The 20,476-nt window shown below is 51.7% G+C and overlaps 1 protein-coding gene across 1 annotated transcript in view; it reads left to right on the plus strand.

The window, feature by feature from the left end:
* The window catches only part of MRC2 (mannose receptor C-type 2), a 65,991-nt gene that overhangs the window by 19,526 nt on the left and 25,989 nt on the right, over positions 1-20,476 (plus strand). Inside the window, exons 2-6 of the mRNA XM_005584614.4 lie at positions 17,420-17,821; positions 18,948-19,121; positions 19,282-19,446; positions 19,579-19,692; positions 20,218-20,361. Coding sequence (XP_005584671.2) covers positions 17,420-17,821; positions 18,948-19,121; positions 19,282-19,446; positions 19,579-19,692; positions 20,218-20,361 — 999 coding nt within the window. The remainder of the gene's footprint in view (positions 1-17,419; positions 17,822-18,947; positions 19,122-19,281; positions 19,447-19,578; positions 19,693-20,217; positions 20,362-20,476) is intronic.

Raw genomic sequence — 20,476 nt, forward strand, 5'->3', positions numbered from 1 at the left:
GTACCTGCTCAGTGCTCAGTAGTTGGTCTATGCAGTGGACATGAGGAGTGTTTTCTCCACTGACCAGAGGAGGACACCGAGAGTGCAGGGGTCAATGACTCGCTCAGGAACCGAGACTCAAACCCAGCTTTGAATCTAGAGCCTGAGTTATCTTCACAACCCCATTAATTTTTTATTGATATTAGAGAGGGAAGAACAGGCCGGGCATGGTGGCTCACGCCTGTAATCCCAGCACTTTGAGAGGCCCAGGTGGGCGGATCACTTGAGGTCAGGAGTTCGAGACCAGCCTGGCCAACACGGTGAAACCGCGTCTCTACTAAAAATACAAAAATTAGCTGGGTGTGATGGCACACGCCTGTAATCCCAGCTACTCGAGAGGCTGAGACAGGAGAATCGCTTGAACCCGGGAGGCGGAGGTTGCGTGACTGCGCGAGGGTCCTAGCGAGGGTCCCAGGCCAACTCCTCCTGTCCCAGTGTCTGCCAGGCCAAGGGGTGTGGACGCTGCCCCACCTCTTTCCACACTTTCCCTTCCAGCTGCGTTGCGAGTGACCTCATTTTCCCTTTACAGCTGCCCTTGGAGTTTATTTCTGCAGAACCAGAATGTGGCTGAAAGAGCACACACCCGATCTGCCCTGGCCCTTCCAGAGAGCCCATACTTTTCCCTGACACACCCTCCTCTTCTCCTTGCATCTCCCTCCTGGGAGACCTGAGGAGGGGTCCAGAGTTCAAAGACAGCAACAAATGGTGGTTGCAAGGGATTGGGCACGCATGGGAATTGGGGTCGGGAGAGGACTTTGCATCTGGACCGTGGGTTTATTTTTCTTTTAATTCTTCTGAAGAGCAGCTTACACACTGGAGTCCTTGGCCGTATTTCCTCTTATCGTTTCTTCTTATCCAGATTGCACTGTCTGCTAAGCCTGGTTCCCAGGCTCTCTGCTGTGAAACACAAACAGATTCTTGAGCTCACTGCCCAAAACTGGGCAGAGGCTCCTGCTTAAATATCAAAAGCAGTAATGGCCTTCCATTACTCCGTGCTCCCCGGGTACAGAGGGACAGGAAGCCTTCTCTCCCTTTGTCTTCCCAGAAACCCACGAGACAGGTCTTATTCGTGTCCTTCCCAAATCGAGGCTCGTGGAAATGAGGCAGCCAATCCCAGGGTGCAAGCATCCAAGCAGAGGTGTGAACCTGGGTAGGTCCAGATTCTAGAGGTGCCCTCCCAAACCCTCCACCATGGTGCCTCCTGGAGGTGGGGGCAAGGCCTGGCTGATCTGTCATCGCAGAAGTTGGCAAGTGTTTAATCTTTGGCTAGAATTTTAAAGGGAGATCTTGAAGGTTCCCAAGCAAGAACGATTCTAAACTCACTTGACTTTTTTTTTTTTTTGAGACGGAGTCTCGCTCTGTCGCCCAGGCTGGAGTGCAGTGGCCGGATCTCAGCTCACTGCAAGCTCCGCCTCCCAGGTTTACGCCATTCTCCTGCCTCAGCCTCCCGAGTAGCTGGGACTACAGGCGTCCGCCACCTCGCCCGGCTAGTTTTTTGTATTTTTTAGTAGAGACGGGGTTTCATCGTGTTTGCCAGGATGGTCTCGATCTCCTGACCTCGTGATCCGCCCACCTCGGCCTCCCAAAGTGCTGGGATTACAGGCTTGAGTCACCGCGCCTGGCCTAAACTCACTTGACTTTAAAGAGTGCCATTTGGGTGTGGTGGCTCATGCCTGTAATCCCAGCACTTTGGGAGGCCAAGGTGGGTGGATCACCTGAGGTCAGGAGTTCAAGACCAATCTGGCCAACGTGGCAAAACCCTGTCTCTACTAAAAGTACAAAAATTAGCCGGGCATGGTGGTGGGCGCCTGTGATCCCAGCTACTTGGGTGACTGAGGCAGGAGAATCCCTTGAACCCAGGAGGTGGAGGTTGCAGTGAGCCGAAATTTCATCACTGCAATCCAGCCTGGGCAACAGAGAGAGACTCTGTCTCAAAAAGAGTGCTGTGCTTTGCTTTTAGAACCAAACAAGTGATCCTTGAATGTTGCCACGTCAGGAGGGCAGGGAATCGCCAATGGGTGGAGCAACAGCTCATTAGGAAACGTGCCTTGATTTCTCAGTCATATTGTGCTGTGTTTCAAACGTGTCTCATGCCTCCTATGCAGCACGTCACAGTGTCATTTGACATCAGTCATGTCTGCAGGGCAGCAGAGCCCACTCCACCAATACGCACATTTTTTGTTTTGTTTTATTTTGAAATAGATGTAGCCCTCTTGTCATTCTTTTTTTTTTTTAATTTTTAAATTTTTTTGAGCCAAGAGTGTCACTCTGTCGCCGAGGTTGGAGTGCCACTATCTCAGCTCACTGCAACCTCCGCCTCCAGGGTTCAAGTGATTCTCCTGCCTCAGCCTCCTGAGTAGCTGGGACTACAGGCACACGCCACCACGCCCGGCTAAGTTTTGTATTTTTAGTAGAGAAGGTGTCTCACCATGTTGGCCAGTCTGGCCTCGAACTCATGGCCTCAAGTGATCTGCCTGCCTTAGCCTCCCAAAATGCTGGATTACAGGCATGATCCACCATGCTTGGCCGTCATTCTTAATAGACACTAGGATACTGAAGAATGCTTTGCCACTCAGAAAAACAAGTGTACAAGCATGATACTATATATGGCCACTCTCATTCCACTTCAGTGTGTGTGTGTGGTAGGGGCACAAAAGGGATGGGTGGAGACTGTGGCAAGCTGGTGAGCCCACACCCCTTCCAGGTGGGCAGCTGCACCAGCTGTTGTGGCTGACGCCCTGCAGGCATGCTGCCTCCAACTGGAAATTCACATTTTTATGTGTAATCTCTCTCACACACCCTGAAGCCAAACACAGCTTGCCTGTGGGCTATAATTTAAAATACGGAGGCTAGCTGGAGTCCGTTCTGAAATAAGCCTGCCTGGCCATCCTTCCCAGCTCTTCCCCTTATTAACTGTGTTATCAAGATGTTAATCTCTTAGTTATTTAATACCTCAGTTTCCTTATCTGTTGAGTGCAGATCAGAATTTTACCTACAGCTGAGGGTTGTTATAAGGATTAATGAAAAGCCTTGGAACCCAGTGTCTGGTGCCTGGAAGCGCATGGTTAATGCCTGGCATTCTTTGTGTCTCTTTTCACAAGCGCAGGGTGACCACAGGTCCCGGTTTGCCGAGGGCAGGCCTGGTTCATGCTTGTGGTGCTGGTGTAATGATCACTAACTTGCCATTTCATTCTCGGTATTGACGTAAATGATATGGTTTGCCTAGAGAAGCAAATACTGGCATAGTGCCAGTTTAGGACTCTGATGAGGTTTAGACCTAATAAAAAGGCCGTGGTCCGGGTTCCTTGAACATCCCTAGGCAAGTCACCTAATCTTTCTGTGTTCAGTTTCCCCATTCTAAAGGATTGGCAAGATGAATTCTAAGATCCCCCCATTCATGGTCATTCTGTCATTTGACAAACATCTTTTTTTTTTTTTTTATTTTGAGACGGAGTCTCACTCTGTCGCCAGGCTGGAGTGCAGTGGTGCAATCTCGGCTCACTGCAACCTCCGCCTCCCGGGTTCAAGCAATTCTCCTGTCTCAGCCTCCTGAGTAGCTGGGACTACAGGCGAGCACCACCACGCCCAGCTAATTTTTGTACTTTTAGTAGAGATGGTGTTTCACCATGTTGGCCAGAATGATCGCCATCTCTTGAGCTCATGATCCGCCCGCCTTGGCGTCCCAAAGTGCTGGGATTACAGGTGTGAGCCACTGCGCCCAACCGACAGACATCTTTCACAAGCTCAGACTCATGGCAAGCAAAGGTCCAGGGCATGGAGAGGCCAGGGGCAGAGCCTGGGTCCTCAGTGGGTGCTTGGCCAGTGAGGACCTCCAGTGCAGGTTGTTGGGAATCTCTACCTTTTTTGTCAAGTGTTACTTGAAAGACCATTACCAAGAAATTGAATGCAATGTTAATTTTTTTTTCTTTTTCATGGAGACGGAGTCTCACTCTGTCCCCCAAGCTAGAGTGCAGTGGTGTGATCTGGGCTCACTGTAACCTCCTCCTCCTGGGTTCAAGCGATTCTCCTGCCTCAGTCTCCTCCGGCGTGCACCACCACACCCACCACCACACCTGGCAAATTTTTGTTTTTTTTTTTTTTTTTTTTTTTTGAGACGGAGTCTCGCTCTGTCACCCAGGCTGGAGTGCAGTGGCCGGATCTCAGCTCACTGCAAGCTCCGCCTCCCGGGTTCATGCCATTCTCCTGCCTCAGCCTCCCAAGTAGCTGAGACTACAGGCGCCTGCCACCTAGCCCGGCTAAGTTTTTGTATTTTTAGTAGAGACGGGGTTTCACTGTGTTAGCCAGGATGGTCTCGATCTCCTGACCTCGTGATCCGCCCGTCTCGGCCTCCCAAAGTGCTGGGATTACAGGCTTGAGCCACCGCGCCCGGCCAGTTTTTGTATTTTTATTAGAGATGGGAGTTTCACCATGTTGGCCAGGCTGGTCTTGAACTCCTGGCCTTAAGTGATCCACCTGCCTCGGCTTCCCAAAATGCTGTAACTAAAGGCATGAGCCACTGCGCCCTACCTGTTAATATTTTAAACCTCAGTTTCTCATGAACTAATAATTCCGGTTGAATACATTTCTCTACACATTTCTTTTATATGTGTGGGGGTATCTAAGTTGTTTTTTTTTTTTTTAATTCAGAAAACATAAATTTTCACTATGGAAAATTGTGAATTACAGAAAGGTCCAAAGATTTTCATTTTTGTTGACTCTGCAATGAACTGGAGCGGCACCTGTAATATTTCAGCTTTCGGTTACTCCTCCCACACACACCTTGTAGACACTGTCAAAACCACATTTTAAAAAAGTGCTTTCCCCCAAATTCCTGTGAGTGCTTCCTAATAAAGCCACTCACTCACTCACTGGTTCGTCCTCAATCAGCCAGGCGCGCAGTCCTAACCTGTCCATGATTTTAAGAAGGGACAGGCGCACGACACCCCCGCACGGAGGTCCTAACCTGTCCACGATTTTAAGAAGGGACAGGCGCACGACACCCCCGCACGGAGGTCCTAACCTGTCCACGATTTTAAGAAGGGACAGGCGCACGACACCCCCGCACGGAGGTCCTAACCTGTCCACGATTTTAAGAAGGGACAGGCGCACGACACCTCCGCACGGAGGTGTGGCTCGGCAGAGGCTTTCCGGACCTGCGTTATGGAGTGGTGGCCGCTGTCGGCGATGGGGTCCCCGCGAGGGCACGAGAGATCGCGTGGGCATGGCGAGGCTCTGCTTCAGCCCCCGCGCTCCGGGTCCCATTCCCGAATTCTGCCCTTAGCAGCCTGGTCAATGAGGTTGGATCGTGCTGGCCCAGAAAGCCACTTCCTGCCGCGACTGGAGCCAGCCGTCGTGAAAGCTCCCCACACGGGGAAGGAAGTGGCTCTTGGGCTGTTTATTTTGGCTGCGGGCTCGCAGACGGCGCCGGGGGCAGCGGCCACGCACACCGGGCATTTGTCTAGCTGAGCTGGGAGGCGGCGGAGCGGGGCGCGCCACAGATTGAGAGGCGCACGGCGGTGGAGGGAGGGGCGCCCAGTGGAGAGGGGTGCGCACGGTGACGGAGGAAGTGGCGTCCCTTGAGGGGGTGCAGGATGTCGGGGGGAGGGGTGCTCCGTGGAGGAAGGGGTTAACGGTGGCGAGGGAGGGGAGTACCGCAGATTGAGGGCGAATGGCGGCTTGGGGAGGGGCACTCCGTGGAGTTGGGGGCGCACGATGGCGGGGGCAGGGGTGCCCCTCGGGGAGCAGAAGCAGAGAAGACTCGGAACTCCAAGGGCAGGTGGATCTGGGAGCCCCAGATCCTGGGCACTGGGTTGGGGGAGAAAGGTGTGACCGTCCCTGGGATGCTCCGCCTCTGGGGATCCAGGCCTGGTGACCCCCGGTGAGGAAGAGCCAGTGAGAGGAAAGGGCTGGGCGCTGCCCGGAGCAGAGAGGTTGGAGGCGAGAGCCATCGCTGCTTGCTGTCCCGCGGCCGCTCTCCAGTTCTTCCGGCAAGGGGGGCCTGGGGGAGGACTGGCCGAAAATATTGTGATGCTTTGGTCTGAAGTCAAAAGCCATCAGGCCACCATGACATTGCGAAGGGGAAGGCCAGCGCGCGCCAGCATTTGCCTTCCCAGAGAAGCCCAGGGGCTGGCTTCCACCCAGCCCGCATTACCCCCACCGCGCCCCCACCCCGGGGGCGGAGTCTGGGGGATCAGCAAAACCGCGGGAAAGGTGACAGTCTCCTTCCCCACCACCCCCTGTATTTAGTAGGTGGAGGGACAGTCCCACCTCTCCACTCATTCCCTGCCAGAGTGTGGTTTAATGTCTTCCTAAAACACAGGATACACAGTCCGCAACACAGAGATTTGAAGCGGGGAGAAAAGCATCTCTGGAAATGGCTGGTGTGGGAAGCCCGCCACTGCTCTACAAAGGGTGGCCTGTGACAGCAACAGCGCATCCACTGGGGCTGTGTGTGTAGGTTTTAGGCACAAGCGCTTTAAGCTGTGGGAGGAAAGCAGTTTGGCCTGGATGGGATGGAGGGGCTGTTGGGGAGGAGGGAGGAGGGTGTGAAAAGTGGAAGGTGGCCGGTAGAGGGAAACCCGCCATAGTTCAGGATGTCCGTGGGGATGTTGCACAGTTGGGCAGGGTATTGGGCTTCGATGTCATGTGAGCCTCCCTCCTCCATGGAAGCCATGTACCCCTGGTCCAGCCCAGGATCTAATGTGCGTGCATGTACGTGGACACAGTCTCTAGCCAGGCGTGGTGCAGGGTGGGGTGCTGGGTCCCCAGAGTTGGCCCCTTAGCAGGGTGGGGCTGGCAGCTTCTGCTGACTCAGGGACATTTCCAGGCCTGGCCTCGAGGTTAAGCAGCTCATTGAAAACAGCTGCTCCTCTTGGCTGGCGGCCCTTTCAGGCGGCCTCTGGCTCTCCCTGGGATGACCCCTCGCCTCTGAGTGGCCTGGGGAGGGGCAGTGAAGGGAGAGAGGCTCAGAGGCTGGAGGCCACCCTGCCATGCCCTCAGGGATGGAACTGAGTCCCCTCCAGGGCTGGCCAGCTGGCCTCCAGCCCCCAGCTTTCCAGGAGCTAAGCCAGGTGGTCGCTGGGGCCTGCGTTCCTGCCTGCAGCTTTTGCTCCTGCGGTTCGGCAGCTTGGACCGCCTTCCTTGTCCTTGGAATGCCTTCCTTGTCCTTGTCTCTGCTTGCAACTTTCAGGGTTTTATGTGACATGCCTCTCATTCAACACATATTTGTTGAGAGGCCACTGCATGCCAGGCACCATGCTAGAATTAACTTCTCATCTGCCTCCTTCATCTGTGATGTCTTGAGAGCAGCCATCTTATCTGAGGTCAGACCTCTGGCTGCCTCTGTGGATGGGCTGAGTCCGGGGAAACTGCAGAAACAGCTGAGGGTTTTGCTCCAGAGACACAAACTGTTGTCCAGCCTTTGCACTCAGTCTCGCGACTTCACAAAAGCATTGTGTGCCTTGAAGCAGACAGGATGGGAGAGGAGGCCTCAATGACCATCAGCAGGGAGGGAGGAGATGGGTTACTCAGTGTAGGGCAAGTTGCTTTAAAACCCAGTTGCCCATGAGCACAGGCATGTTTCCCAGGTGATGACCTGGATGTCTGAGAAGCAAGAAGTGTGGACTACATCAGAAATATTCCTATCAAAGTAGACACGGTGGCTCACACCTAGAAACCCTGCACTTTGGAAGTCCAAGGAAGGAGGATCAGGAGGTTGGGGCCAGGAGTTCAAGATCAGCCTGGGCAACAAAGCAAGACCCCATCTCTATAAAAAGTAAAAACAATTAGCTGGGGCCGGGCACGGTGGCTCACGCCTGTAATCCCAGCACTTTGGGAGGCTGAGGCGGGTGGATCACGAGGTCAGATCGAGACCATCCTGGCTAACACGGTGAAACCCTGTCTCTACTAAAAATACAAATAAATTAGCTGGGCGTGGTGGCGGGCGCCTGTAGTCGCAGCTACCAGGGAGGCTGAGGCAGGAGAATGGCGTGAACCCGGAAAGCGGAGCTTCCAGAGAGCAAGATCGCACCACTGCACTGCAGCCTGAGTGAAAGAGCAAGACTCCATCTCAAACAAACAAAAAACAATTAGTTGGGCATGGTGGGGTGCATGCCTATAGTCCCAGCTACTCTGGGGGCTTAGGTGGGAGGATCACTTGAGCCCAGGAATTCAAGGCTGCAGTGAGCTATGATCATGCCACTGCACTATAGCCTGGACAACAGAGCGAAACTCTGTCTCTTTAAAAAAAAAAAGAGAGAAAGAAAAGAAAAAGAAAGAAATATTTCTATCACACTTCATTTATCTGGAAAGTTCATTTCTATCTATCACCTTCACCCCAACTGTGCAGGCTTAAACTTTTCCATGGATTGCTTCATGAGATCAGCCTCTCCAGCTTCATTATAAACGAATGAGGGCAGAGGCTGTATCTTCTGATTCCTAGGCTGGATTGCAGTGGCGTGATTATAGCTTACTACTGCCTCAGACTCCTCGGCTCAGTCAGTCCTCCTGCCTCAGCCTCCCAAGTAGCTGGGATCACAGACACATGCCACCACACCTGGCTATTTTTTTTTTTTTTTTTTTTTTTTGAGATTGGAGCATCACTCTGTTGCCAGGTTGGAGTACAGCGGTGCAATCTCAGCTCACTGCAACCTCCGCCTCCCGGGTTCAAGTGGTTCTCCTGCCTCAGCCTCCCGAGTAGTTGGGATTACAGGTTTGTGCGCCACCACACCCTGCTAGCTTTTGTATTTTTAGTAAAGTTTCACCATGTTGGCCAGGCTGGTCTTGAACTCCTGACCTTGTGATCCACCCGCCTCGGCCTCCCAAAGTGTTGGGATTACAGGCGTAAGCCACCACTCTCGGCCTACACCTGGCTAATTTTTAAATTTGTTGTAGACATGGGATCTCACCATGTTGCCTAGGCTTGTCTTGAACTCCTGGGCTCAAACAGTCTTCCCACCTTACCCTTTCAAAGTGCAGGGATTATAGGCATGGGCCACTGTGCCCAGCGTCTGGTTCATTTTTAATTTCCCTTACAGTGCTTCATAAATGATTATCATCCGTATGGGATAAGAAAGCACCTGAGGGAGCAGCCAGAAGGATGATTAGGAGAATGGGCTGAGGGTCCAGCCTCCAGGTACCTCCTCTGAGATGGCCTTGGTGCTGCAGCCAACCCAAGAGGCTGGTCTGACAGGTCAGAGGAGGTCCTAGAGCAGTAGCCTCCCAGGAGATAACGAGAATGGGACAGAAACCGAATTGCAGACAAGCTCATTAAGAAAGGGAATGCAGGAGCCCAGCTGGCTGCAGATGATCTTGAGTGATTCACAGAATAGAGGAAAAAGCCTCAGGGATTCAGGGACAGGACATCCAGCATCTCTAGGGCTCACTTCCTTCTCTTTCCATCTCTTTGTCCTGTTTCACTCTGCTTCTCTTTATATATTATCGCCTCATTGTAGGAAGCATGGCCATTGGCAGCCCCAACCTAGCAATCTTAATAAGAAGAGAAAGCTTTATGTGTTCCAGGGGAGTTCTTTAATCAGCCCTGTTTGAGTTATGTGCCCCATCACTACGGCCAAGGGGATAGACACTGTCATCAGCTCAAGAGTGAGCCTTGTGCCCACCCACACATCCACATAGCCAGAGGTACACGAGACAAGGAGAACAAGAAGGGGATGGGAAGTTTCCTGGGCAGATAAAGGCAGTTCAGTGAGGTCACAGATTGTTATCATTGCCATGTCTTCGTTGTAGAGCCCAGTGCCCTGCCAGACCATATGGTGATAAGGGCTGGGATCATGTCTGTATTGTTCACAGTACCCTCAATGCCTAATGCCCTGCTGGCATCTATGAAATTCTCAATACATCATTGTTGGATGAATGAATGAATAAATGAATGAATCACACCCAGCCAGTGCTCAGTGCGCAGCTCCCTGCCTAGCTTCATTCATTTCTTCATTTACTCAGTAAGAACATATTGAGCCACAGCTTGATGCGTAGCACTGGGCTAGGCATGGGTTGATATTCTACAAAATATAAAAGTGGTCTTTGTCCTTGGGGAGAAGAATCCCAAGATCCTTGTGAGGGGCACTGCACCTTCTGTGGGGGGCACTTTTGCTCCCTGCACTGACACCTGATGCTCCCATGCATATGGATGAGGCTGGGGGGTGGGTGAGGCTGGAGGGGCCCTCTCTGGATGTGGGGGTGGGAGGGAGCATCAGGCCTCTGCACTCTGAGCTCCCTCTGCCCGCTTTGTATGTGCTTGATGAAGCACGGGTACAAAGAACACAGAGCCAGCTCTCAGCATGCCTTTTCTCTTTCCCCAGCAGTTCCAGCCCAGCCTGAGCGTGCACTCCCCCTCCACTAGGCCTTGGAGAAAGAGCCTCTTTTCAGTGAGGGCCCAGGCCCACCGGCCACTTCGGGTGGAAAATGCTCTCCCAAGCGACCCCTGATCCTGGCTTGGCAGAGTCCCCCCGATCCACCTACAGGAATCCCCCTCAGCCTCTCCTTTGCTTTGCAGAGCTCCTGCACGCCTCTCCTCTGCTTTCTGATTCCTCAGCTTTTTCTCATTTGCTGCCAAATGAGAAAATGCAAGAGGTTGCCTTTGTCCTGTCTTGCTGCCAAATGAGAAAATGTGACCTGCGTTCTTTACTCAGTGCCTCCTCCACATTGCAGTCTTCAGATCTCTGCCCAGCGGAGTCTCTTGGCCCTTGGGAGGCACAGAGCTCCTTGCAACACCCCCAGACACCTGGGATTTTAAAGGCTTGTTTGCTCTTATGCCCAGCAGTTCTCCTCTAACTGGATTACAAATCCTGTGAGGGGAGGGACGATGCTGCGAGTTTCCTCGTGGTCCCAGTATTGCCTGGAACATGCCGTGCACCTAGCAGAAAGTTGGGTGGATTTGAACCCAGAGCCTAGGATGTCAGAGGGAGGAGGGGCCTCGAAGTTGTGCCTCATGTGACAAAGGGGGAAACTGAGACCTGAAAGTTACTTCTGTTGGACATTCTAATCCCATCCCCTTTCTGGGCTTCAGTTTCCTCTGTCAAGTGAGGGGAGGTTGGCGTGACCCTGGGAGCAGCCCTCTCGACTAACCTGAGCCTCTTTTGGACTCTTCATTCACCGTTTGCTACAACTGCTACAGCCCACCTGGCATTGATTTAGCACACTTGTGGATTTTCTGGCTGGGGAGCAGAGGAAGATAACATCCTCTTGGGCTGTTGTGGGCTCACGTGAAGTTTTGGGCTTCATTTTCCTGTCCTATCTCTGAGAAACATCTACAAAACAAGCAATAATTTTTTCCTTTTCCGGCCCCAGCCTCCTTTAGCTACCTCCTGCCAAGGGCCATTTTCTGGTAGTACTGCCTGGAGTAGAGTTTCTGAGAACCAGATACCCACTCTTTAAAGGAAGCTTGGGCAGGCATGGATCAAGTCCTGGAGCTGATTTCTGGTTTCTGGTGGGTGGCTGAAAGGTGACCTAGTCTGTTTGGGCTGTTATAACACAAGACCATAAACAGATGGCTTGTAAACAATAGAAATGTATTTCTCACGGCTTTGGAGTCTGAGAAGTCCAAGATTAAGGTCCCTGCAGATTCATTGTCTGGTGAGGGCCACTTCCTCGTGGACAGCTGTCTTTTCACTGTACCCTCACATGGTAGAATAGGCGAGGGTCTCTCTGGGGTGTCTTTTATTAGGACACTCATCCTATTCATGAAGGCTCTTCGCTAATGACCTGAGCACCTCCCAAGGACCTCACATCCTAATGCCATCACCTTGAGGGGTTAAGATTTCAACACAGGCCAGGCGTGGTGGCTCACTCCTGTAATCCCAGTACTCTGGGAGGCCAAGGTGGGAGGCTCACCTGAGGTCAGGAGTTTGAGCCTAGCCTGGCCAACATGGTGAAACTGTGTCTCTACTAAAAATACAAAAATTTGCTGAGCGTGGTGGCGCAGGCCTGTAGTCCCAGCTACTTGGGAGGCTGTGGAGGCAGAAGAATCACTTGAACTCGGGAGGCAGAGGTTGCAGCAGTGAGCAGAGATCGTGCCACTGCACTCCAGCTGGGGCAACAGAGCGAGACTCCATCTCAAAAAAAAAAAAAAAAAAGATTTCAGTACATGAATTTTTGGAGGTTAACACATTCAGTTCACTGCAGGAGGGAAGGAGCAGGTTAAGGGCAGAGGACCCAGAGATTAGCTGTGGCAGTTGTCCTAGGGGTACTTTAGGAAGCTCACTTTGTCCTGCCCAGAGAGGAACCCCATCCCAGTGCTGTTAGAGGACAGAGGGACAGGGTCCCTGCCCCAGCCTACACTCCCACGCTGGTGTTTTGAGCATCAGTGACAGGAGCTGTGCTCCAGGCTGCTGGAACAAGGAGCAGAAAGATAGGCTGGTTGTTTGTGATTATTATCTAGGCATGAAATTCGTTCATTCATGCATGTGTTCATTTGTTCCTTCAGTATTTAAGCATTACTCTGTGTCAGGCAGAGCTCTAGGTGCTGGGGATACAGTGGTGGAGAAGACAGAAAACAAGAGCATGTCAGATAGCGAGTTCTGGTTCTGGAAGTGGCAGAGTAGCTTTTGTCAGTCTAACTCTCTGGCCAAGAATGCTTATAGACTAACGGAAAAACATACAATATGGTGATTACTGTGATTTGAAGGCACTGGACAGCAATTAAAACCAGACAGATATAGAGAGGAAAAAGTCCTTGAAAGTAAAAAGTAAACCTGGCACATTTAACCAGCTTTTCCCTGAGCATACTGCCTGGTTTGAGGAGCTAACACAGAAAGTGGCAGTTTTACTGGTTAGAGCTTGGGGCCACTAGAAAGGCTAACATTGAGAGGGAAAATCCTGGAAAGGAAGGAGCCATAGAAATTCCTTGTACAGATTCTCCTTAAATCCTTGGTGACTCCTGAACTGTGCGTTTTGCAGAGTAGGGCTCTAAGCAGCCCAGCAAGAAACAGAAGCTGCGAGGCCGAGGTTTCAGTTGCTACCTGGTGCTGAGGAAACAGACTTTAAAATTTAAGTTCCACCAAGTTTGAGGGGCTTAGTAATCACCTAAGGTTTTCTTTCGAAATCCCAGAAGGGCCTCACCTTATGATTAAATCCAAGGTTAAGAGCCACATCTGAAGACTAAAAGCAAGACTCAAACAACCCCGCCCTAGCAAAGCTTAAAACCAAACCTCCACAGGAGCAAGGTAATCCACTAGTAATTTAACTGCCTGCCATAACAAAACCCAGCATTCTTTATAGGAAGATTTTTTTTTTTAATCCAGATTCCCTTTAACATATCATCCCTGACGTTCGGTCTACAACAAAAAAGTCCAGACTCCTTATGATGTTATCCACAATGTCCAACATATAATAAAAATTTGCAGATAGTAGGCAGCAGGAGAAGATGACCCATAATCAAAAGAAAAAACAGTCAATAGATGCAGACTCACAGAAAACCCAGATGTTGAAAAAAATCAGATAATAAATGCCATGATGGGCTGGGCGCGGTGGCTCAAGCCTGTAATCCCAGCACTTTGGGAGGCCGAGACGGGCGGATCACGAGGTCAGGAGATCGAGACCATCCTGGCTAACCCGGTGAAACCCCGTCTCTACTAAAAAAAATACAAAAAACTAGCCGGGCGAGGTGGCGGGCGCCTGTAGTCCCAGCTACTCCAGAGGCTGAGGCCGGAGAATGGCGTGAACCCGGGAGGCGGAGCTTGCAGTGAGCTGAGATCCGGCCACTGCACTCCAGCCCGGGCTACAAAGCAAGACTCCGTCTCAAAAAAAAAAAAAAAAAAAAAAAAAAAAGATAATAAATGCCATGAAGAGCATTATAATCAAGTGATATGATAGAGGGTCACTGTGGTCACTTTAAGATTGGGAGGCCAGGAGAGTCTCTCTAAAGATGTTACCCTTTTTTGTTGTTTGAAATGTGAAATGCCAGTAGAAGAAATAATGCATAGCCCCAGAGGCGGGAAAGAGCCAGGCTTGTTCAAGGAAGAACAAGGAGGTCAAAGGGACTTGAGCAAGGTGGAGTAACAAGATTTGAGATCAGACCGTTAGACAGGACCAGATCATGTTAAATTGTGGCTCATAGTAAGAGGCTGAATCTTACTTGAAGAATGATGAATCATCTTTGAAGTAATTCAAGCCGGAGGAAGACTTACCTGCCTCCTGTTGTTGTTGTTGTTTCCCTTTTACTATGAGTGAGGCTGTCACTTCAAATTTTTGTTTGTTTGTTTTTTATTTATTTTTTTTTGAGACGGAGTCTTGCTCTGTTGCCCAGGCTGGAGTGCGGTGGCGCGATCTCAGCTCACTGCAAGCTCCGCCTCCTGGGTTCACGCCATTCTCCTGCCTCAAACTCCCGAGTAGCTGGGACTACAGGCGCCCACCACCATACCCGGTTAATTTTTTGTATTTTTAGTAGTGATGGGGTTTCACCATGTTGGCCAGGATGGTCTCAATCTCCTGACCTCGTGATCCACCTGCCTCGGCCTCCCAAAGTGCTGGGATTACAGGTGTGAGCCACCGTGCCCGGTCATCATTTCAAATATTTAAAAGGCAATTGCACTTTCTTTTTTTGCTTTCTATTCATATCTCTTCTTCATTTTCTACTGCATTGTTGATACTTTCCTTAAATTTCATGTATCTAGTTTTTTGGTAGAAGCTCTGCTTTCTTTTCTTTTCTCTTTCTTTCTCTCTCTCTCTCTTTCTTTCTCTCTCTTTTCTTTTCTTTAAGACTAGTAAAGTCAGAAAGGAGGAAAGAGTAGAATAAAGAGTTTGGTCTGTAACTGAATGTGAACAACCAATTGAGATAACTCACCACCTTTGGACCAGCCAGAAGCTCTTTTAATATTGTGGACTTAACTGTTTGCCTCTAATAAGGTACATATATTTTTGTCATTTATTTGAATTTTGACCTTGCTGATGGCATTATATGTTGCCATGAAAAAAATATTTTTTTGGGAAAAAAGTTCTTATGCCATTGAATTCATCACTGTTGTCTATGACCTTCAACACTCCAAAAACATTTTTAAATTTTTTCTAGGACTGATTTATATCTTTAAAAGATTATTCTAGGCCAGGTGCGGTGGCTCATGCCTGTAATCCTAGCACTTTGGGAGTCTGAGGCAGGCAGATTCCCAGAGCTCAGGAGTTCAGGACCAGCCTGGGCAACATGGCAAAACACTGTCTCTTTTAAAAATACAAAAAAATTAGCCAGGCATGGTGGCGTGTGCCTGCAGTCCCAGCTACTCAGGAGGCTGAGACAGGAGAATTGCTTGAACCTGGGAGGCAGAGGTTGCAGTGAACCGAGATTGCGCCACTGCACTCTAGCCTGGGCGACAGAGTCGGACTCTGTCTCAACAACAACAACAACAACAAAAAGATTATTCTGACTGTTGTCTTTGGAGAATGGACTATAGAAGGATGATAAGATCAGCATGGGGGAAGAGAGAGAACTTGAGATTTGGACCCAGGAGACTAGGGTCACATTTCAGCTCCTTCCTTTAACAAACAGTCCTTATGACTCTTGTCATCAAATTCCTTCACCAGCCTCAGCCAATTTCTTTACCAATAACATAGCATAATGCTGACCATTTATAGTCTTCTTACTGTGCCAGACCCTGTTCCAAATGCTTTACACATATTATCTCATTTCATCATTACCAGAGTCTTAAGATGAGGAAACGGTATAGAGAAGTGAAGCACTTTGCCCGAGTCCCATATTCAGTGGCAGAGCTAGAATCGAAATACTAGCTGGCGGGCATGGTGGCTCATGCCTATAATCCTAGCACTTTGGGAGACTGAGGTGGGTGGATCACCTGAGGTTGGGAGTTTGAGACCAGCCTGACCAACATGGAGAAATCTCGTCTCTACTAAAAATACAAAAAATTAGCTAGGTGTGGTGGTGCCTGCCTGTAATCCCAGCTACTCAGGAGGCGGCGGCAGAATTGCTTGAACCCAGGAAGCAGAGGCTGCGGTGAGCTGAGATCGCACCACTGCACTCCAGCCTGGGCAACAAGAGCAAGACTCCGTCTCAAAAAAAAAAAAAAAAAAAAAAAAAAAGAAAAGAAAAGAAAAGAAACACTAGCAGTCAGATTCATCATTTCAAGACATGAAAAGTATCCTGGGGAGCTAGTGACTAGTGGATGCAAAAGTTCTTTGGAGATTGGATGTACTCCATGTGTGTGTTGTGTACGTAAGTGGCAGCCAAGGAACAAGAGGAAGGTGATAACATGTGGATGTCCCACAGATCTGGGTTTGCTTACTGGCTGTGTGACACTGGGAGTAGGTCACTTCATGTCTCTAAGACTCAGTCTGTCTGTCTTTTCTTACCTTCCTTCCTTCCTTCCCTCCCTTCCTCCCTCCCTCCTTCCCTCCTTTCTTCCATTCATCCATCCATCCCTCCCTCCTTCCTCCCTACTTTCTTCCTTTCTTTCTCTTTCCTCCTTCCTACCCTCCCTTGCTCCTTCCTTTATTTTTCTTCACTGAAACATAACTCACATATAGAATTTACCCATTTAACTCATATACTCATTAAAACATATATTTAATTGGGATTTAGTTTATTCACAGAGTTGTGCAACTATCATGACAATCTAATTTTAGAACATTTTCATCATACCCCCAAAAGAAGCACTGTGCCCTTTAGCAGCCACTCCCCATTCTCGTCACCCACAGGCAACCACTAATTTGCTTTCTGTCTCTATGCATTGAAGCCTCATTTCTTATTCTGTAAAGCGGGTGTGCTATGGTGCGGGGGCAGGTCGGATTTCCCCAGTGACTTCTACAGAGGGCGCCTGCTCAGCGAAGAGATAGGTGGAAAGAGGAGAAGTTGAGGAAGCCAAAGAGTTAAATTGCTGCCTAAAAATTAATGTGTGAAATAGTTCAGGGGTGCGGTGAGTGGTTTGGGAGGATTCAAAGGAGGAGGAAAGGATGGCACCAGTGCAAGGGGCAGGGGGAAGGGTGAGACAAAATGCCTCTGGACCAAAGAAGAATTTTGGCAGAAAAACCACGCCATGTAATAGAGATTGAGATTGAAGTTGCAATGTGGTGTGTGGTGTATGGTGTAAATGCCTCCACCGCTCCTCATAAAATCTTCAGAAAAGTATGGGGTGACATGCGGGGTGGGAGTTGGGTTTGCTTTTGAGGGTGGTACAGAGGACTGGGTCCTCCCTCCAGGTGAGCAGGGGCTAGAACAAAGGTGGTCCTGCAAGCCTCTGCCTCATCTGGCCACAGGGGCATAGCACTGCCACTCATTTCCACCTCAGAGGGTTGGTAGTGAGGACTGAGTGATTGAACGGATGAGTGAAGGCTCATGGTAGGTGCCTGTCAGCCACACTGGTCATCAAGGGCCAACCAGGAGAGCCCCTGTGATGCCTTCGTGTCCTGCCTTCCCTTCCAGAACCCAACGTCTTCCTCATCTTCAGCCATGGACTGCAGGGCTGCCTGGAGGCCCAGGGCGGGCAGGTCAGAGTCACCCCAGCTTGCAATACCAGTCTCCCTGCCCAGCGCTGGAAGTGGGTCTCCCGAAATCGGCTCTTCAACCTGGGTACCATGCAATGCCTGGGCACAGGCTGGCCAGGCACCAACACCACGGCCTCTCTGGGCATGTACGAGTGTGACCGGGAGGCACTGAATCTTCGCTGGCATTGTCGTACACTGGGTGACCAGCTGTCCTTGCTCCTGGGGGCCCGCACCAGCAACATATCCAAGCCTGGCACCCTTGAGCGTGGTGACCAGACCCGCAGTGGCCAGTGGCGCATCTATGGCAGCGAGGAGGACCTATGTGCTCTGCCCTACCATGGTGAGGGGCTGCTTGCAGGCGAGAGGGTGGGGTCCCCAGTGCCCAGGGGACTGGAGCCATGAAGGACAGATTCCTGGTGACAAGGCCTTTGGCTTCTGTGGACCCTTGGCAGTCACATCTTTAATTATAATACGAAGCATTTTTTAATAATTAAGAAAATTAACTTCAGGCCAGGTGTGGTGGTGCATGCCTGTAATCCTGGCACTTTGGGAGGCCAAGGTGGGTGAATCACTTGAGGTCAGGAGTTCAAGACCAGCCTGGCCAACATGGAAAAACCCCTTCTGTACTAAAAATACAAAAATTAGCCAGGCATGGTGGAGCATGCCCACAGTCCCAGCTACTTGGGAGGCTGAGAAAGGAGAATCACTTGAACGCAGGAGGCAGAGGTTGCAATGAGCTGAGATTGTGCCACTGCACTGCAGCCTGGGTGACAGAGCAAGACTTTGTCTCCAAAAAAAAAAAAAAGAAAAGAAAAAAAGAAAAACTTCAAAGCATTTAATTTACTTTTGTAAAAATTGCAAAATACACGCTTGTAAAGTCTTCAAATAGTATACAAGTATATAACATAAAATTACATGAAAATGTCCTTCCCCCAGGCCCACTCTCAAGGTGAAACCCCATTGTAGCCCCCATGGTGTCTTAATGCCTGTCTTGCATGTGGTGAATGGGGCCAGAGTCACCCAGTGAGGGGCTGGCCTCTTGTGGTGGACAGCCCCATCCTGGGGGGCCTTTCCTGGGAGACTCCCTGAGTTCCGAGATAGAACTTTGTGGGGACACAGAGCCCATGGGCTGGGTAGCTGAGCAGAGAGTCCACCGGGCTCAACCCTCCGTGGATGACTTGGAGGCTCCCTCGCCTAGCTGGAGTTTGGACGGGCATTAGGGGTGCTGGGGAGCCCCTTCCCAGCCCTATGAGGTGTGCGGTAAGACCTCCCTCTGGTTCCTGGGCTGACTCAACAGCAGAAGGAGCCTTAAAGCATTATGGGATGCCATTGCCCCTCCCACGTTCTGCCGACCCCTGCGCACACCCAGCTCCCTGGGTTTTAGGGGATTTCTCCTGAGGCTGGAGGGGCGGGGCAGCCTCTGGTGTCCAGATGCCAAGGGCCTGGCCCTTCTCCACCCCCTGCAGAGGTCTACACCATCCAGGGGAACTCCCACGGAAAGCCGTGCACCATCCCCTTCAAATATGACAACCAGTGGTTCCACGGCTGCACCAGCACGGGCCGCGAGGACGGTCACCTGTGGTGTGCCACCACCCAGGACTACGGCAAAGATGAGCGCTGGGGCTTCTGTCCCATCAAGAGTGAGAGCGGTTGGGGTCGGGGGTGGGGGATCCTGGAGGGAGGCTGCTGCTGAGGGCCTGGGCCCAGGATGAGACACTGCTCCCTCCCCTACTAGTGCGGCCTTTTGGTGGGGGAGGGATCTCGGAGGGGGCCTGAAGGACAGGGCTGTCCTGGTGGCAGGTAACGACTGTGAGACCTTCTGGGACAAGGACCAGCTGACTGACAGCTGCTACCAGTTTAACTTCCAGTCCACGCTGTCGTGGAGGGAGGCCTGGGCCAGCTGCGAGCAGCAGGGCGCGGATCTGCTGAGCATCACGGAGATCCACGAGCAGACCTACATTAACGGTGAGTCTGATTGCCTGCTTGCGCCTTTGGAGGGCCCGGGTCCTTTCAGCTTGGGGGCTGAGGACAGGGCGATGGGGAGGGCGGGAGGCTGGGGCTGGGAGTCCTCTGTTCAGTGTACCCCCTTGCTGTCAGGCCTCCTCACTGGGTACAGCTCCACCCTGTGGATCGGCCTGAATGACTTGGACACGAGCGGAGGCTGGCAGTGGTCGGACAACTCGCCCCTCAAATACCTCAACTGGGAGAGTGGTGAGGCACAAGGTTGGGGGCGTGGGGCAGCCTAGGGGCCCCGGGGACTCTTGGCCTCCCATGGACTCCTCTCCTTGTGTCCTCCTGCAGAGGGGCATTGTGGGTAGGGGAAGCACGGACCTCCACCCGCCTCCCCGGATTGCGCCCCGCTAGCCCATCCAGAGCGGCGCTGCTCCAGGCCGCAAGTCTTGGTGCCAGCCTCCACTCACCTCTTTAGCCACCACTGTGGGTAGCGGGCGCCAGCGCACCCGGCCGCCTGGCCGGGGAGGCGGGGGCGGGGCTGGTACTGGTTGCTGGGTAGAAGGTTCAAGGCGATTTGCACCCAGGTTAAAAAGCGAGGAGGACCCCGTGGTCTGGGGCGGAGCTGGAGCTGAGCCCCAGGCTTCCGGAGCTGAGCACCAAGCTTCCCGAACTGGCTCAGGCTTCCGAGGGAGCAGAGGGAGGTAGGAGGTTCTGAGCAGGGCCCCGGGAGCCACGGTGTGAGCTTCTCTCTCCCGGGGTGCTGGCGCCCTGCCCTCCCCACAGACCAGCCGGACAACCCCAGTGAGGAGAACTGTGGAGTGATCCGCACTGAGTCCTCGGGCGGCTGGCAGAACCGCGACTGCAGCATCGCCCTGCCCTATGTGTGCAAGAAGAAGCCCAATGCCACAGCCGAGCCCACCCCTCCAGGTGAGCCAGGGACTGCGCCACAGGGTGGGGAGGGGCTCCCAGGGCCAGAGACACAGCCACAGAGCTGTGGCAGGCCCAGCCTCTCCTCTGGTTACCACCGTAGCGCAAGGGGACT

Source organism: Macaca fascicularis, chromosome 16 (assembly GCF_037993035.2).
Source record: "Macaca fascicularis isolate 582-1 chromosome 16, T2T-MFA8v1.1".
Lineage (NCBI taxonomy): Eukaryota > Metazoa > Chordata > Mammalia > Primates > Cercopithecidae > Macaca > Macaca fascicularis.